The sequence below is a fragment of the Strongylocentrotus purpuratus genome, unplaced genomic scaffold, assembly GCF_000002235.5.
Source record: "Strongylocentrotus purpuratus isolate Spur 01 unplaced genomic scaffold, Spur_5.0 spur5_scaffold_15, whole genome shotgun sequence".
Classification (NCBI taxonomy): Eukaryota; Metazoa; Echinodermata; class Echinoidea; order Camarodonta; family Strongylocentrotidae; genus Strongylocentrotus; species Strongylocentrotus purpuratus.
The window spans coordinates 27,967,277-27,985,100 of record NW_022145600.1 but is presented as its reverse complement, the minus strand read 5'-3'; the positions used below and the strand labels follow the sequence as shown (position 1 = coordinate 27,985,100).

The 17,824-nt window shown below is 36.6% G+C and overlaps 1 protein-coding gene across 1 annotated transcript in view; it reads left to right on the top strand.

Annotated features, from left to right (window-relative positions):
- Positions 1 to 5,635: 5,635 nt before the first annotated feature.
- Positions 5,636 to 17,824, top strand: part of LOC105445276 (decapping and exoribonuclease protein-like) — a 31,572-nt gene continuing 19,383 nt past the window's right edge. Inside the window, exons 1-4 of the mRNA XM_030986108.1 lie at positions 5,636 to 5,732; positions 15,196 to 15,455; positions 15,978 to 16,189; positions 17,472 to 17,715. Of these exons, the coding sequence (XP_030841968.1) occupies positions 5,718 to 5,732; positions 15,196 to 15,455; positions 15,978 to 16,189; positions 17,472 to 17,715 (731 nt within the window). The 5' untranslated portion in view covers positions 5,636 to 5,717. The remainder of the gene's footprint in view (positions 5,733 to 15,195; positions 15,456 to 15,977; positions 16,190 to 17,471; positions 17,716 to 17,824) is intronic.

Genomic DNA, 17,824 nt, shown 5'->3' with positions numbered 1-17,824 from the left:
TACCTCTCACGGGGGATAAGAAAAGTGCTCTTAATTATAGGCAGATGGTCTTTGTCTTCAGGTTTCATCCGTACACGTTTCAATTATTAATATTGCAAGGGAAATGCATGAGGAAGTCTTATATAAAGTTAAATGTAATCTTTATAAACAGGTAGTCTATCTATACAGGAGGTCGCTAGGGCAGATAAGATTTGAATGCACATGGCAAAAGAAAAATAGAAAGAAAAAACTAAAAGGGCTTGCGAAGTCGCAATTCAGAACGTTCAACATTATTGTATTGATAACGACTTTCAGATCGTCATTCGACGAATCTACGCTTTTTGTCGTTGAAGATATGTGTAGAAACATTACTACGAAAATTCATTTGCTGTTTCTTTTTTTCTTCTTCATATAGAGCTGTAAATATGCACGAAATAAATGCTTTTTCGTATATCCAATACAATTAAGGCAGGCATGCAGTTGCCCATTCCCTGAAATAACTGACTATTTCTGAAAGAGGCCGACGTCAAATTTGTGTTTGTTTATAATAGTCTTGACTCGAATTTAGTAAATGTGTCGGTAAATTAACTGTTTCTGTCCCGAACATGAAAAAGTAGGCTACGCGAATCAGTGATTGAATCACATTCATTTAAAAATGTGTTTATCGCATATTATTTTGATAACTCTTTAGCGGCGACTTAAAGGGTAAAAAAATACAATGTCCTCGATCTAAATTTCAGACTACAATCAGTAAAAAGGCCTGCAAATATTTTAAAATTATCTTACGAGCGTTACACGTCCGCAAGAGATGATACAGCTCCAGTGGCGTACGCATGATTTTTTAAAGGGGGGGGGGAGGGGTAAGAGCACATTTTATTTTAGGTCATCCATTAGCATAACTTGTTTATTTTTAAAATCAAACAAAAATCAAAAGGGGGGGGTTCCTCCAAAACACACACATACAACAAAATAAAGGGGGGAGTTAACCCCCCCCCCCCTTGCGTACGCGTCTGTACAGCTCCGACAATATATTACTAAATGGGGGAACGGGGTTGGGGGTAGATTGAGCATACATTTTGAACGACGCAAGTGTTCTTGTTTGATATGTTTGAAATTTTACATTTTTGTCGTTATCTTCTTTTGTAAGTTTTATAAGATATATCATAAAGGTTCGCTATGCTTGCAACCTTAACAAAATCACTCTTTTGATGTAATGTAAGTTGATGTAATGAAGCGTCATAATGATCTACCCTCAAATTTATTTTGACTTTACTAATTTGTACGTATTAAACAATGCTACTGGTACAAGCTGTTCATAACAGGTACCTTAGCGTTCTGATACATTAAGCTAATGTTACGTTGCATGCTTCTAGATCTGACCCTTTGTCTCGTGTTGTAATCCTAATACAATTTTCTGATCGTTGTTTTGACACATTTTTGCATGTAACATTTACTTATAGAAATATACTTTGAATAAAAGTCTTCCGTAATAATAAATTACGTTTAAAATCAGTCAATGAAATTGCCTTAATGAACTACAATAACAGTTAGTGTACAGATGAATACAGTGTTATGAGAAAAATTGCGTAAATTATTGTAGAATTAATGGTAAACAGTCATTTAATTTCTTTTTCTTAGAGCAGTGTTTCGTAGCTTTTGGGATTTTGAGATTTTTGTTGTTTCTTTAGTTTTGTAAAACCTCATATCATGCAGATGTACACTTATGCTATCCGTGTATCAAAGTGTCGTATGGTTCAGCATTTTTGTTTATATTAAGCTAAAGTTATGATATGTTAGTGACCTTTTCTTTTGAACTTGCATTTCATTAAATACAATTTTCTTATCGTCGTTTTGACACATTTTTGCATGTTACATTTATTTATAGAAATATGCCTTTATCTTAAGCCTTCCGTAATAATCAATTATCATACTTCTTCATGTAACTTCATTTTTGGAAATCATATCGTAACTGTTAGGTATACGGAAATAATTATACTAAAAACTTATATATCATTGCTTTTAATGAATCATTAAAAAATTGTTCCTGCAAAAAAACAAACACCGTCATATGAATGTGCTTCATACCACGAATTACGAGTGCATTTCCAGTCATTGTGGTAAGAGGGCACTGTAGGAGGGGGTGGGGGGGGGGGGGGGTGAAGTACCAAAGGGTGCAAGGCAAGTTGGTTAGGGAAGGGTGTAGGAAGAGTATTACCACGTTGTCTTCCTTTGGTCTACTTTTTCTCTCTCTCACTATCTTTCTCCGCCCCCCGATCCAATCTAATTCAAAGGGTATATTGATAAAGTGCTTTTTTCTTAAAGCGCTGCACATAAAAATTATTGCGCCACCTGTTTAGGTCACTTTAACAATAACCAGGAGAGTCAATGTATGAGCAGAGACGCGTATCCCACCCGGTTCACCCTGTACCTACGCCAGTATAGCTTACTGCAGGCCTATATAATACCGAATTCAGAAAAAATGGAAGGCTCATCAATCGTTTCAGTTCATCCATCGGGTAGATCCAATATGACACTCCTCCTCGCCTCGATCCAACCCGGGTCTTCCCCAAGGCGACCAGTCATGGACCCAAGTGATATTAGAATGGTGAGGAAAAAAAATCATAGGCCTATATCAAAGCTTAAAGTTATTTCAATAGGCTTTCCTGTGACATGTTAGTTATGCGAAGGGGGGGGGGGGGAGGGCGGGGTTGGAACAAAGGAAAACAAACAATTGGAGTCGTGATTTTAGCCATGCCCGCGAAGAAACGAACTTTGCACGTTACCCCGGATAACGGGCCGCATAGTTAAGTTTTGCTGAGATCCCCATTGATTTACGTGTAAAAAGTTTCTTTGAGCGAGCGCGGATACCATACAGTGTGTGTGCGATTCCCTCCTGATCGTAACATTCAGGCAACTTTCCAGCGAAGATTACTGACAGATTTTCTGTGATGTTTTATCCAATCTGTACTCAAGAAAAGGATAAGGCAAGAATTCTTTGTAGATTTAATGTAAATTCGGTATATAAAAAATACATGTATATTATGGACCGCTTTAATATTCGAGGCAAAGCTGCTTCTAGAAACAGCCATGCCTCTCATAGCAGTCAATATATCGATACTAACTTTATGGTTTATTTAGATATTGCCCTCCCCTCTCCTCGGGCACATGTAATATGTAGAGGTAGGCGGGCACACCTACAGGGAGGTGATGTTTTGACCACGTAGAACACGTATAGTCCAAAGAAATTCAATGAAAAGAAGTTGAACTGATTTTGTCAGACTTCTCAGGGTGCGTTTAAGTTTAAATTTTGAAGGCAGAATGAGCGATTTGTAACGCTCATCGTAAACGCTCATCGCAATCGCAGTTCCACGGTGTACTGTTTATGCTCACTTCTCTGGCTCCTCCAGGCAATTCTCCCTGTGTGACCTTAATTGGTCTTCCAGCTGGATTCGCAAACCTTCACTGTGCATGCTACGTAGACCCACTAGAGGTCAGTGCGTTGACCCCATTTAAACGCGTTTACAAATTGTAAACGCATATTTTTGTGAGTTTACGATCGGCGATCGTGATCGCCGTTTTTCGGTGTTTCTTCAAAAGTGAGCATGGACGCAACCGTGTTTTAAATTAAACGCGTAACAGATGCCTGATTCGGCCAGAAAAAGTGAAGCATAAACACGCCCTCAGTCATGTACAAATACTGTAAGCATGCGTGACCCAGGCTTTCTAGATACCCCCTAAACAAGGATTTCTTCTGAAGCCAGGATATACACCCTGAATGAGGATTTCGCTAGTTTTTACTTTCCATCTCCTCTTCCTAACCCAACTTGACTCTTCTTCTTCTACTATCTCTCCTCCTCTTCTAATTTTACCTCTTCTTCCTCTCTTCCTCTTCTTCTTCGTATTCATTTTCTTCTTAATATTACCACCTTACCATCCTCTTTTATTTTCTATCTTGACTCTACACCATCATCAAGTTCTTCTTAAATTTGCTTTATCTCCTTTATATATAAAATGATTTAGGGAGATCAAATAATAATGATTTTAAAGTTAAATATATTATATATTGTATTTTACGTTCTTGAAATTTTGCCCAATTTGGCCATTTCAGGCTGCGATGCATTGTTATTTTTTATTTTCAAAAAAACCATTATCAATTCAATTCAATCTCATTTTCTTTCTATCCTCTTGTTCAACACACATTTTTCTCATTTTCGAATTCTTTCCAAACCCACTCACTTTTACTCTTACAAATATATCACTTAAGTTGCTTACGATTCAAAGGACACTCCTATAGTAATAGATTACCTCATTTCCCTAGCAATAATGAATCACCGAACTTAAAGAGAGAGAGAGAGAGAAGCCCACGCACACACAGGCACATTTTAACGTACACTCTTTGGAGCATTGCACACACAAGTAAAGCGCCCCTACCAGGCTACAACCCCTGTCCAATAGACGAATAAGGACGAGAGAGAGAGAGAGAGAGAGAGAGAGGGGAGACAGGGGGGGGGGGAGACGAGGATGTAGACGACATAGCAATTTTTGAAAGCCGCCCTTTCAAATTCCCAATAATCTATCATGGTCTGCACCCCGTTCTGCAAGGGACTTGCCGTGTAAATCGATGAAGATGAATATGATGAAGAGACAGAGAGAGAGAGAGAGAGGGAGAGAGAGAGAGAGTGAGAGAGGGAGAGAGAGAGAGAGAGAGAAGGAGAGAAAGACGCACACACCCAAGCATACATTTGAAAATCTTAAAAACGCTCACCTGGCCAAACTTTGGAAAAAATGTTGCACGCACACTCCGTGCCCAACAGACGGATAATAACAAAAGAGAGAGAGAGAGAGAGAGAGAGAGAGAGAAAGGGAAAAGGGAGGGTGTAGACTACATAGCACAGTTTAAAAACTGCCCTTTCAAGTTCCCAAAAATTTTGTATCGTCTGCACCCCATGGCGTCATGGGACTTTAAGTTCTGTTGTTAATGCACATCCGTCTATTAAAACATTGCTTAAAAAGTTGCATTGGTAAATTGTTTTCCGAAAGAGAAATTATATTTCAAACTTTCTTTTCACTTATCAAAGCCATTAAAGTTGGAATCATTATCCTCAAGTAGAAGGAATTTGCATTTTTGAAATTCAATAAACAAACATAGCTATGTCAATTTCATGTATAGCTGTATTTCACTTTGTTAAAAAAATCTTATTTCAATTTAGCATAGGTAGTAAGATGAGTGATGGCCTTATATTATAATGGAAATACCAATACTAGTTTCTAAAGCAATAGACATCTTGTAAATGGATGAAAGCAAAATATTTTTCCTAAACAAATATACGCGTGAAATGTAGATTATAGAATAAACAGTACTGATCTGAACTGAACTAAAATATTTCAATGACGACTTATTCCACTTTAGGGCCACCGCTTGATATATTTCTTTTCACTATGCAGAGATTCGCAACAGAGCGCAGTGCAAATTGTGGTTTTCCCCCCATTGTTGTTTCGATTCTTTTACTTTTCTTTCTATACTTCCTCTTCTGTGAAAGGAATGCAAAACGTCAGGGAAAACAACAAATATTGGGGAAAACCAGTCGCGCTAAATATACCCTCACTCAGCTCATAATATTTAACGCGACTGGTTGTTCACAATCATTTTCGTCTCAATATCCTACAGGGGTATGTCAGTGTTTTGGTCAACGCCATAGTTATTTCCCGCAAATCAATTGGATAAAACGACGATTGACATGGCCATGGCTCACGTAAGTTGAACAGATTTTACTTTCAAACGACTTTTCAAATAAAAACAAGTCCATGATTATTACTTAAGACAATTTTGTTCTTTATCGGACTAATTTAAGGAGAGAGTTGCAAAGATTATCTTTGTCTGAGTTGCATGCAAACACAAAAAATATAACAGTGGGCAAAAATGCACTGGGCATTGGACATTTTGAGAGGAGAGAGAGTGGGAAGGGATTGGGTTGAGAACTGACAGAGACAGAAAACGAGATAACAAGGAGACGAAATCGAGAAACAAAACGTTGTTTTGTTGATGATGACTAATGCTCTTTTTGTAAACAAACGTCAGAATCATACTCACATTTATTTTGGGATTGCAGATTTGTCAAAGCCATGTGGTAGGGATTAATTAACAATCGTTTGCTCGTGTTATATATATAATATACAACTTATGTGTTTAGTACTTATTGGTGTTGCTATTGGCTGGATGCCTAAAAACTGATGTTGAGTACTAGTGTATGTCTATTACATAATCTGCTAAAGATTTACATGTAATAAGAATAGATATAAGAGCATTTTTAATGATCTTTTTCCTTGTTATTATGGATGCATATAAGAAAAATGACAAATCTTCTTGAACGAAGCTGAATGTTTTGTTCTCTTGTACCTCCGGAAAAAGGTACGAAGAGAAATTGGTTCTTATTAAAATAAAAAATTGCTGTCTCTTTCAAAGAGAAGACGTTATTTAATCAATAGTTTTAATCATATGAAAGCAACGTGTTCTACACAGATTAATTCTTTTTTTGAAGATATCAGAATTTTGATGTGAGACTTATGAAAGGCAAGAGATCATACAGTTTTCTTGTTCTTTAATTCTCAGAAGCAGTTCCACTGTATAATTTTAAATACGTTGATAATCATTATAAATCCGAATATGGAGGTTAATATTTTATTTATCTTTGTTTTTATATCTTGTTATCCAAAGCCAGGTTAAAGGAATATCATATAGCAATGTATATACATGTATGATACGAATTAAGACTATGATCAAGGGCTAGTCGTTTCCGCAAAAGTACTACGGTCAAGCTATCGATCTTTTTATTATATTTGACCTCTTCTGTGAAAGGGGAGTTTGTGTTTAGGTTACCCGTGTGAATCATAGGAGGTCGCACATTTGTAAATATGTAAAATAATTAAGTGTATACATTTCCCGGACATGACAAACACTGTGAACATGACTGACAAAGAAAGCGGACAAAATATACAGTTCCTTAGGTAGACAAAGGAACATCCCTTCACTGCTATTATGTAAACATGTGTAGAACAGGTGTCACTTGCATATTCACCTTTTTACACAATAGCAGTGAAGGGATGTTCCTTTGTCTACCTGAGGAACTGTATATTTTGTCCGCTTTCTTTGTCTGTCATGTTCATAGTGAAAAGCTATCATACATTAAGCAGGATTGTGTGTGATTTAAGCCGGTGTGCCTTCTTTTCAAGGGAGAAACGTTTGATACATTTTCCCTCTTATTTGGATTGGTGGGGTTTCGGGGATCCACAGCAAATATGTGGTCACCTGTGGCTTTCTTGGTATTGCGTCTTGTCTCGCTATCAGAGACGTATTTGTTTTTGTTTTGTAGTTTCGTTTGTGCTAGACATCGCTGTAATTGTCATAGGTGTTGCAGTGTAAGCTGTTTCGGTGGACTAGTGCTTAGTGCTGTCAGTGTTATTTGTTTGATGTTACAAAAGAAAAACTCCACAGGATTTGATTTTCATAGTACCGAGGTAAAGTTAATATTCAATGGCTAGTTTCAATATAATTTCTTTGAACTGTCGAGGTTTGGGAAATCGCGAAAAAAGAAATGATGTTTTAGAATTTGTTAAGTTAAAAAAGTTCCAAATATGTTGCTTGCAAGATACACATTTTGTAGCTGAGGAAGAAGCTTCTATAAAACGATTTTGGGGAGATAATTGTTTTTTTCAGCCATAAAGCGTCAAATGCCAGAGGTGTTGCTATTTTTGTTTGGGGAAGGGGTGCAATTTAATGTAAATAAGATTGAGCTTTCAAAAGAAGGGAATTTTGTTGCGTTAGACCTACAGATATATAGCTATGACATAACATTAATATCCTTGTATGGTCCTAATCACGATAGTGTTAGTTTTTATGCAGATATTGAAAGACTTGCTTTAGATTTTGATAATCCATTAACAATTTTATGCGGAGATTGGAATTTGGTTCAAGATTTTGATAAAGATACATATAATTATATTCGCCTTAATAATCCTAATGCCAAGAAAAAAGTCGATCAAATGAAGAATGATTTAGATTTGATAGACCCATGGAGAGAATTACATGTCCTGGAAAAAATGTTTACATGGCGGCAACCTACTCCCTTTAAGGCGGCTAGATTGGATTATTTGTTGGTCTCCACTGAACTACTGTCACTCGTTAATAAAATAGAAATTTTACCTGGGTACAGATCCGATCATTCCCTGGTCAAGCTATCTTTGAATTTAAATCATCGTTTGGTAGGTCGAGGTTACTGGAAATTCAATAATTCGTTGTTAAGGGATGATAGATGTCATTCAACAAACGATTGAGACCTATTCCGTCCCATATAATAACAATGCAAATAGATTTTGAGGTAGAAGGACAAGATACACAATATGAATTTACTGTAAATGATCAGTTATTTTTTGATACGTTGTTGACCATAATTAGAGGTGAAACAATTTTATACTCAGCCAGAAAGAAAAAAAGATTCGTAAATTTAGAATATGATTTAGAGAAAGAAATTATAGCTTTGGAGAAGGCATTGATATAAAAAAAAACGGACAAAAATAGAGCTTTAGTCATATTAAATGAAAAGAAAGTTCAGTTTGAATCACTAAGAAAAGAAAAAATGGAAGGAATAAAGATGAGGTCTAAAATTAAATGGATGGAATATGGCGAGAAACCATCAAAATATTTTTTGAATTTAGAAAACAGAAATGCTGTGAATAAACGTATATGCAATTGGTCACTACTGAAAACAAGGAGATAGCATCGCATGATGATATTATATCAGAAGTTGTATCATTCTACTCTAAATTGTATACAAATAATCCTGTTGTTGATGTAGACTTAAATACAACATTAAATGATCCAGATATAAGTAAATTAACCGCTTCAATGTCACAGAAGCTCTAAGGAGAACTCTCCATCGATGAAGTTCATCAAGCACTTATAAATAGATGGATACACCGTCGAATTTTTCAAACATTTTTGGAAAGAATTACACATATTTTTAGTGAGATATTTAAACTCTGCATATTCATCCGGAATGTCCTATACACAGAAGTAAGAATTCATCACTTTAATTCCCAAAGGAAAAAAAGAAAGACATTATTTGAAAAATTGGAGACCCATATCTTTATTGAACGTGGTGTATAAATTAGGTTCCTCTTGTATAGCAAACAGATTAAAGAACGTACTTCCTTTTCTTATACATGAAAACCAGAAAGGCTTTGTGTCAGGGCGCTTCATGGGAGAAAATATCCGTTTGTTATATGATTTATTATTGTATACTGATATCAATGACATTCCTGGTTTGTTGCTGCTTATAGATTTTGAAAAAGCATTTGATTCTATTTCTCATGATTTTATTAGAAAAGTATTGCACTTTTTTAAGTTTGGTTCCTCTATTGTAAAATGGGTTAATGTATTCAATGAAAATGCTCAATCCTGTGTATTAATCAATGGACACCTGTCTCCAAGATTTTCAATAGAGCGAGGTTGTCGTCAAGGAGATCCCATGTCAGCTCTTATCTTTCTATTATGCGCCGAAATACTAGGTCTCTTGTTTAGAAATTCCGATTCCATTGTTGGTTTGAGCTTACCTGGTAGACAATTTAAAATAATTCAATATGCAGATGATACTCTTCTAACATTGAACGGGTCAGTAATGGAATTAAACAGTGCATTAAACATTTTAGATAAATATAATGCAATGTCTGGTTTAAAAGTTAATATACAGAAGACACATGCGATTTGGATTGGAGGATTTAAAAACAAGAAAGATGGTGTTCTTTTGAAAAGAAATCTAAATTGGGTGTTTGATGATTATTTCAGATATTTAGGTATAGACTTTTGTACGGATTTGCCCAAATTGATAATTCACAATTATAATGAAAAATTTGTAGAAATAAAAAGTCAAATGACATCGTGGTTAAGACGATACTTAACTGTTCTTGGAAGAATCACTGTTGTCAAGTCATTGTTGGTATCCAAATTAAACTACCTTTTTTTGTCCCTCCCTAATCCTGGTGAAAATCTTTTGAAAGATATAAATGCTCACTTTTATAGATTTATATGGGGGGAGAAACCTGATAAAATAAGTAGAAATCAAATGTCACAAAGTTACTCAGACGGAGGGGTTATAATGATAGATATATACACACATTGTCAATCATTAAGAATTTCCTGGATTAAGAGATTAGTAATTGGCTCAATAGATAGCAATATCCTCTGTCTTTTGCAATCTTTCTTGCCTGAACGGCAAGATTTAAAATTATGTATGGGCAACAATTATTTTCGGGAACTGGTAAGTAAAACAAAGGACCTTTTTTGGAAAGAAATGTTCATGGCTTATAGTACGCTCTTGTCCATGCATTATGGTAACATTTCTTGCCAACCCTTATGGAATAATGATTACATTTAAATAGGCAATAGCTCAATATATAATACAAAATTGTGTCAAAAGGGAGTTCGTTTTGTTAACGATATTTTAGACACAAATGGTGATTTTTTCTCTCTGGAACACTTTCAAGAAAAGTATAATATTCAAATAAATTTTCTTTTTTATCGTGGATTATGCGATGCAATTAGACAAGTGTTTAACAATTGTACTATTTTTAACAAGGTGCCACCACAACCTCTTTTCCCAGATACAATGGCATTTGTTATGAAACGTATTAAAGGATGTTCACATATCTATACAATTTTATTAAAGAGAAGAAAAGGACTATGTAAAAGTTTTCTTAAATGGAAATGCATTTTCGACCTGAATGATAAGAGTTGGGAAACATATTGTTCTATTGGATTTAATTGTACCATTGATGTGGGCTTACGATGGTTTCAGTTTAAAGTCTTGCAACGCATATTATATACGAACGATCTACTGTTTAAAATGAATTTAGTCCCAAGAAAAGAATGTACATTTTGTAATGAACAGATTGAAACAGTTATACATCTGCTATGTGATTGTACGCCTGTTAAAAATATTTGGGGTAGGTTAGAACACTGGATTAATACTGGAACCGTAAATAAATTAACATTTTCATTACAAGATAAATTATTTGGTTTAAAAGGTTCAAATAATTATGCATTGAATTGTATACTGATTGTGGTGCGACAGATGGTGTATACTTGCAAAATAAAGAAACAATTGCCCGACTTTGATAATATTAGAGTTTCGATTATAAATTACTTCAAAAACGAAAAGTATATTGCAAATTCGAATTGTAGAAATAATAAATTCACAAGAAAATGGTTTCAATTCAGGAATTTGTTTACTTAAAATGATATTTTTTCTGTATTTGTTTTTTTTTCCATGAGTGTTAGAAATGAATTATTGATTCGTTAGTTTTCTGTTAACTCAACAGCTCAACAATACTTGTATCTTGAAAAGCCAATTTTATTTTATTTATGTTATTATGTAAATTACCTTGAATATATATTTTTGTATGTGTTTCAAATGAAAATCAATAAAATCCCTGTGGAGGGAAAAATATGTAGAAAAATAAATAAATTAATTAACAATATTGGGCTAGAAGAACTATAAAACACAAAGTGGGAAAATATTCATGCAATACATGATTCTTATAATGCAGAAGAAGTACAATATATTTCGGTGAAGGTCAGAAGGCATAATTCCTACACTAGATTGTTTATAATGATATTTGAATATAGGGATCAGGAAAAGAGTTTGGCTATAAAAATAAATAAATAAGGAATACATCTAGAAAAATTGGAAAATATTAAACTACCTCGAGTGTTACGAAAGACCCCGCATCTAGAACAAGCTAGACGTGAATCCCTATATTCTGAACGTTTTACCTCTCTTACTTCCCTGTGCACGTGTATGCCTTGATAATAGAGAAAATAATCACTAATATCGCTGAAGTGATTCTTTCTTTTCCCTTTCTTCTTCTTCCTCTTCTTCTGTCTTCTTCTTGGTAGTAGTAGTAATAGCTGCAGTATCATAATTATTATTATCATTTATATTTCATATATATTTTGGGATACTGTAGTACGGTTCTATTCCAAGACCTGAACTTGCAACAGAAAAATACTATTATGAAACTGAGGCTTTCGGTAACACCATGTAGTAATCTTACTGAAAAGGCTGTTGACATGTTCTTTCGTCAAAAACCTGCTCGTGGGGCCAGCGCTTTAATAGAGGAACTGAGAAAGAAGTGTAAGGAAAAGCAAAAGGAATGAAGAGACGACCCGCCCCCCCCCCCACTCAGTGTTATTTAGGGTACGCGTATGCTCGTTCCCTCTTTTTGAAAGCACCCCCTATCTGAGGACTGCCAACCTTTCCGAACCCCCCATTCGCGGGCTTTACGCGGGCTTTTCCTGCCTTGGAGACCCCCCTAAATACGGAAAAATGCTCAATGTACCCCCCTAAATTCGGAATAATATCTCAGGAGTCCAAAGAGATGAGAGAAAAAAAAGAAAAACACCCCCTTTTTAAAGAAATCTCCGGGTTAAAAGTCAAATACACCCCTTTTTTACAATTCTCGGGCCGGACTTTCTCGCACGAAAAGTACCCCTTTACCGGACATTTTGGCAACACGCATGCGGTCATTCCGACCCTCTAGTGGGGTAGTGAGGGGGGGGGGGGGGGCGGGAGAGACGATAATGGAATGAAGTTTTTATCAAACATTGTTTTTTGTTTCGGTGTTGTGTACACCAAAAAATGAGGTGAAGTGGAAAGAGGAAAGAAAAGGAAAAAAGAGGAGTGATGGAAAAATCATAATTTTAGGAATAAATAATGATTTACGATAGTTCTAAGCTATAATTCGATTGTTATGTTACACGATCCTGCAGTGACAAACTGTTGAATTCTCCGTTAAGAAGTTGAGACACAGTTCTTTTTCTCACATTCAGTTTAAAAAAAATGTTTTGTAAGCCTTCGCTTGCTCTGCTGGAATAAAATATTTTAGAACTTATTGTCGTAATATTCAGAACATATGCAGGTTGCATAAGCGTTAAATATATTGCACACAAGGCGTCATCTTATGTCTGACGCCATTGGTAATGTATTTGACGCACCACAAGAGAGTGACATCATTGTACACGTAGTCAGGGGGGTGGGGGTGAGTTTTTTCTGGGGTCATCCATTACCACAATTTTTTTTTTTTTCTTATTATTATTATTTTATTTAAAAAAAAACGAAAGGGGGGGGGGGGGTTTCTCCAAAACACACACATAAAAAAGTCCAAGGGGGGGGGGGGGAGGTGTTCGACCCCCCCCCCCCCCCCCCCCCCCCCCCATGTGTACGCGCCTGCACGTAGCTTGGATTTTGATTGGCGCAAAGGTAATAACTCAATCGAAATTACACTCCGCGTGCAAGAAAGGATTATAGGTCATCGGTGTCACTGGTAACCATTGTCATAAAGACATGCTTATCTCACTACAAATTTTTTGTGAACTTGGTGTCTTCAAATTGACCACTTCCCTGCATATTAATATTTAAATATATGAATATTTGCGTTGGTACGGTGTGGTGGAGATCAAAATTATATCAGCCAGATTATGTCGAAATGATTATGGACAATTAATGATCTGGCTAGTCATTCGTTTACGGTAAGCCACCCGATTTTCTCGCAATCTCATTCATTTTAAGTAAAAATAGCTTGGCACTTGTAATTTTTGTTTGAAATCTCATTATTTGATGAATTACCGCATCGGATCCTATGTGTGCGTGCGTACCATGAATATTAATGACTAGCGCATGACGTATGGTTCCCATTGAGCCAATCAAATGCAGCGATAGGTTGGCAAGGTTAGGTTGTAGCGTATAACTTGCCAATCGGACTGACTGCACTTCAATAAATAGCGACAATTTCAAGCATGATGCGATACTGTTCACAAAAGGCGATTCAACAACATTGGGCTTGTCTGGAAATACTAAATATTGATCGCAATCAGAAAGATGACTTTTCCCAAAATTGAGAATCATTAGCAGCTAAATTACTACGCCCCCACTCGGCAGACTAAAAATTCAACCAAAAACCTTCACTTCTGACGTCATACTTTGATCGTCAACTGAAACAAAAAATGTCCTTACAAAACAGAGATTAGTATCCTACATTCTGGCCCCTAAATGTGAAAACTATACTGAAGATTACTTCTCTAATCTCTTCTCATTCTCAACCTGGACTTACAGGTATACACTTTATCCAAAATTCCAAAGGAATCCAAAAAACTTGAAACATATCTATACTGAATGTTTTTATACACCAATTAACAAACAATCTAATTTACATTAATTTTGATGAACACCTAAGCAACCAAACAGCTTTCTTTGCACACAAAAAAGAAAAAGGTTGTTCATGTCTAGATTTCCTTGTTACAACACCTAAAAAGGACTACAATTTCCCTTTTCCAAGGCCCCTCTTTGTTGGGAGACATCTTTCTCTACAGCAGCAGTTATGCTCTCTCCATGCTGGGAGAAAACCTCTTCCTCAGCTCTTGCCATGCTGAGTCTTGTCTGTAGCTCAAGCTTACACCTTCTATGCTTCAGCTTGAACTCCTCCAGTTCAAGAGCTTGTTGTTCATTGAGAGCTGCTGCCTGGGCTGCCAAGGCTGTTCTCTTCACCATTGCTTTGACTCTAGCTCTGGAGGTACTGCTCGTGCTGCTCTTGCCAGTCTGGCTTGCTGAATCCCCGGGCTTGACGGACTCTTGATGGGACATATCGCTCATGTTGACTTAAAGCACTGTTGTTGAACTTAATGTAGCGTATAACTTGCCAATCGGACTGACTGCACTTCAATAAATAGCGACAATTTCAAGCATGATGCGATACTGTTCACAAAAGGCGATTCAACAACATTGGGCTTGTCTGGAAATACTAAATATTGATCGCAATCAGAAAGATGACTTTTCCCAAAATTGAGAATCATTAGCAGCTAAATTACTACGCCCCCACTCGGCAGACTAAAAATTCAACCAAAAACCTTCACTTCTGACGTCATACTTTGATCGTCAACTGAAACAAAAAATGTCCTTACAAAACAGAGATTAGTATCTTACATCGGTTAAAAAAAGACGCGTCCGGAAAGGGGGTAGAAAATAATGGAAAGACCTTCCCCTCTCTTTTTCACTGGAATGGCATCGAACTTTCTTTCTGATGCTCCCAACAACCCAACTCCTCCTTTTGCTATATCACAGGTCCTGAATTGATAATGCTCAATGTTATTTTTTTTCTTCTCGACAGGATGACGTACGTATAATATACGGACATAAGGTGATCGGCACCTATTCGACAAACCAAGAGGAGAACTATATCAATGATAATAGAAACAGACGTTTTTATTTGGCTCCCGGTGACGGCTTCAAATTAAGTTATGGAGAGGAATTTAATAATTTCACGGACAGGAAGGGGGAGTCTAACCTTGTCGGAGGAAGATACAGGTGGATGGAAGATCATCGGCAGGATCTGATAGACAATCAAATTTGGGATATAGAACAATCAAGGTTAGATTTATAATCTTTGTAATGCACGTTTCAATAATTTAAGGGTTAGTAAGAAAATAACGGGTACCGGCCTAGCCTATCCGATATGCGTCGGGCTTTATGGCAAATATACTGATCGCGTTATGGAGACTGACATCGGCGCGGGCGTCAGCTGACGCCCGCGCCGATGTCACTCTCCAAATAAACGCGATTAGTATACTTGTAGAGCCCGACGCATCTCGGATAGGCTAGTACCGGCCCGGCACAATTCCCTTTTTCACTTTCTGATGATGAATCTTTGGAATAACGCAACACACGTTCGGAATAATAATCTCTATTTAGTTTTCGGGATTCTGAACCTTCTGGAATAGGAAATTTGTGATTCTAAGTTACGAAACCTCGGAATTATATACCTCCGGAAGACGGACCTTCCGAAAAATAACAACCCACCAAGCTGTCTTCTTTCTTAAGCCTCAAAATACATCTTATTCCCACAAGGGAATGATATTATAATTAACAACCGTCTTTTGTTTTCGGGGTCAGGTTGAATGTGGATTTTGTTTCACATCGAGGGGTGCTTTCCAGCATTTTGCAAATGGGAGGAAAAAAGTTCTTGGAAATTGACCTTGCCGTCACTCTCTACAAAGGTACCTACCACCTCCGTTCGAAGGGTCTGGGTAGAGCAGACCCTCAAGCTCAAGACATTCAGAAAATAGCAGCATCCTCCAAGATCCTTCTTCAGTTTGTGACGAGCAGTAAGTATATTTTTCTTTTATTTACATGTACAAACATATGCATTTAAGACTGTGACTCATTACATCATTAATTCTCTCTTTTGACCATTTGTTTGATAATAGTATGTAATACTTCAATTTATAATAATATCCATAAAGCGCTTAATCCATTAATGATGCCTGTAAGCGACTGTGGGCTCCACTCCTGGATCCCCGCCAGACCTGGCAACAAAGGCTGAAAAGTCATATCTTCTTTGATTAACTTTTTCTTTTGAAGTCGTTGTTTAATTTAATTTACGAGAGGTTAATGTAATAATTACGGTATGTTTTGTAAACATTCATTCGTCTATTTCTCTATGACATTCTTGAGCCGAAACTACAATTTTGATTTTATCATTGTTATTTTCCATTATTTAAACATCTTCTGGATATTTCCAACGCAGCTTCTTTATACAAATTTTGTATAATGTAAAATCAACTATGAAGTACTGGTTCTTTAATTTTCTCCTAGCTTCCTTACTTGCCTGAAGCCCACTTAGCCTATCTATTCACTTACTTTACCATGTTTTCTTAACTTCTATAATTAAACCGGTCAACCTATTTGATTTTAGACATTATTGTCAGTGCAGTACTACACGTTCTCATATTTTGTTCTTTTCTTAGTTTTATACTTCATGGTTTCAGTTTACATACTTGACATTTTATGTAATAGTTTTTAAAGCCAGAATTAATTCCTCATGTTTATGTTCAGTATCGTGTCATCATACATATTAATTTGATTTTCTCCTTGTGTTTTGTTTTTGTTAGCTAGTTTGTTTATGAAATGTTATACATTTATTTACCTTCATGCTATATTTTGCAGGTCTATTGGGTGCACCAGTTGGTCGGGAAGAGGGACCATTACGGTTACAGTGATTAAGTTTGCTTTCCTCTTCCCCGGCAGCCAACTGATGCACTCAGAGGACCTCCAGGAAGATTGTGCATTCATAAGTGACATTCTTTAAATTTTTGTTTACTCATATTTACATTGTTATATTTTTTGTGAATCGCCGAATAAATAACACAAAATAAATAAATAACCGCTAGGAGCCCTTAGGCTGGGCCCTTGACCCCATCTGGTAGGGCTAGCGTTTTGCAGCGCGATTATCTTACAAGTTGACTTCGTAGGCCAACCCCTCCTCTTCTGAAAAACCCTGGACCCGCCGCTGATATCCACCATTCGACTAATAAATGTGTTGTACTGATGTCAGTATGCAGAAACAACGATGAAAATTAAAATGTTTGTGTTCTTGTCCTATATTAGAGGATGGGCTAAACCAAGACGAGCCTCCCCCAGACGACCATACCCCAGGCGAGCCTGCCCCCGCAAAGGGGAATGAATACTTCTATACTTTGATGACGGTCAACTGCGGGAATCACCGCCTGCTTTTGTCTGGTGATATACAGGCAGAAAAGAGAATCGCCCCTGATGAGCCACCTCCAGCATTGCCAGACCCAACTAACTGTATGAATGTCCGCTCGAGGGAAACACATCAAGATATACAACCGTAAGATAATAGTCCATTTTCGTAATGTATCAGGTTATCTAACTTATTGAAATCGTATGCATAATTTTTAAATACACTTATTCTTGACAACCTGACAGCTTGTCCGAGG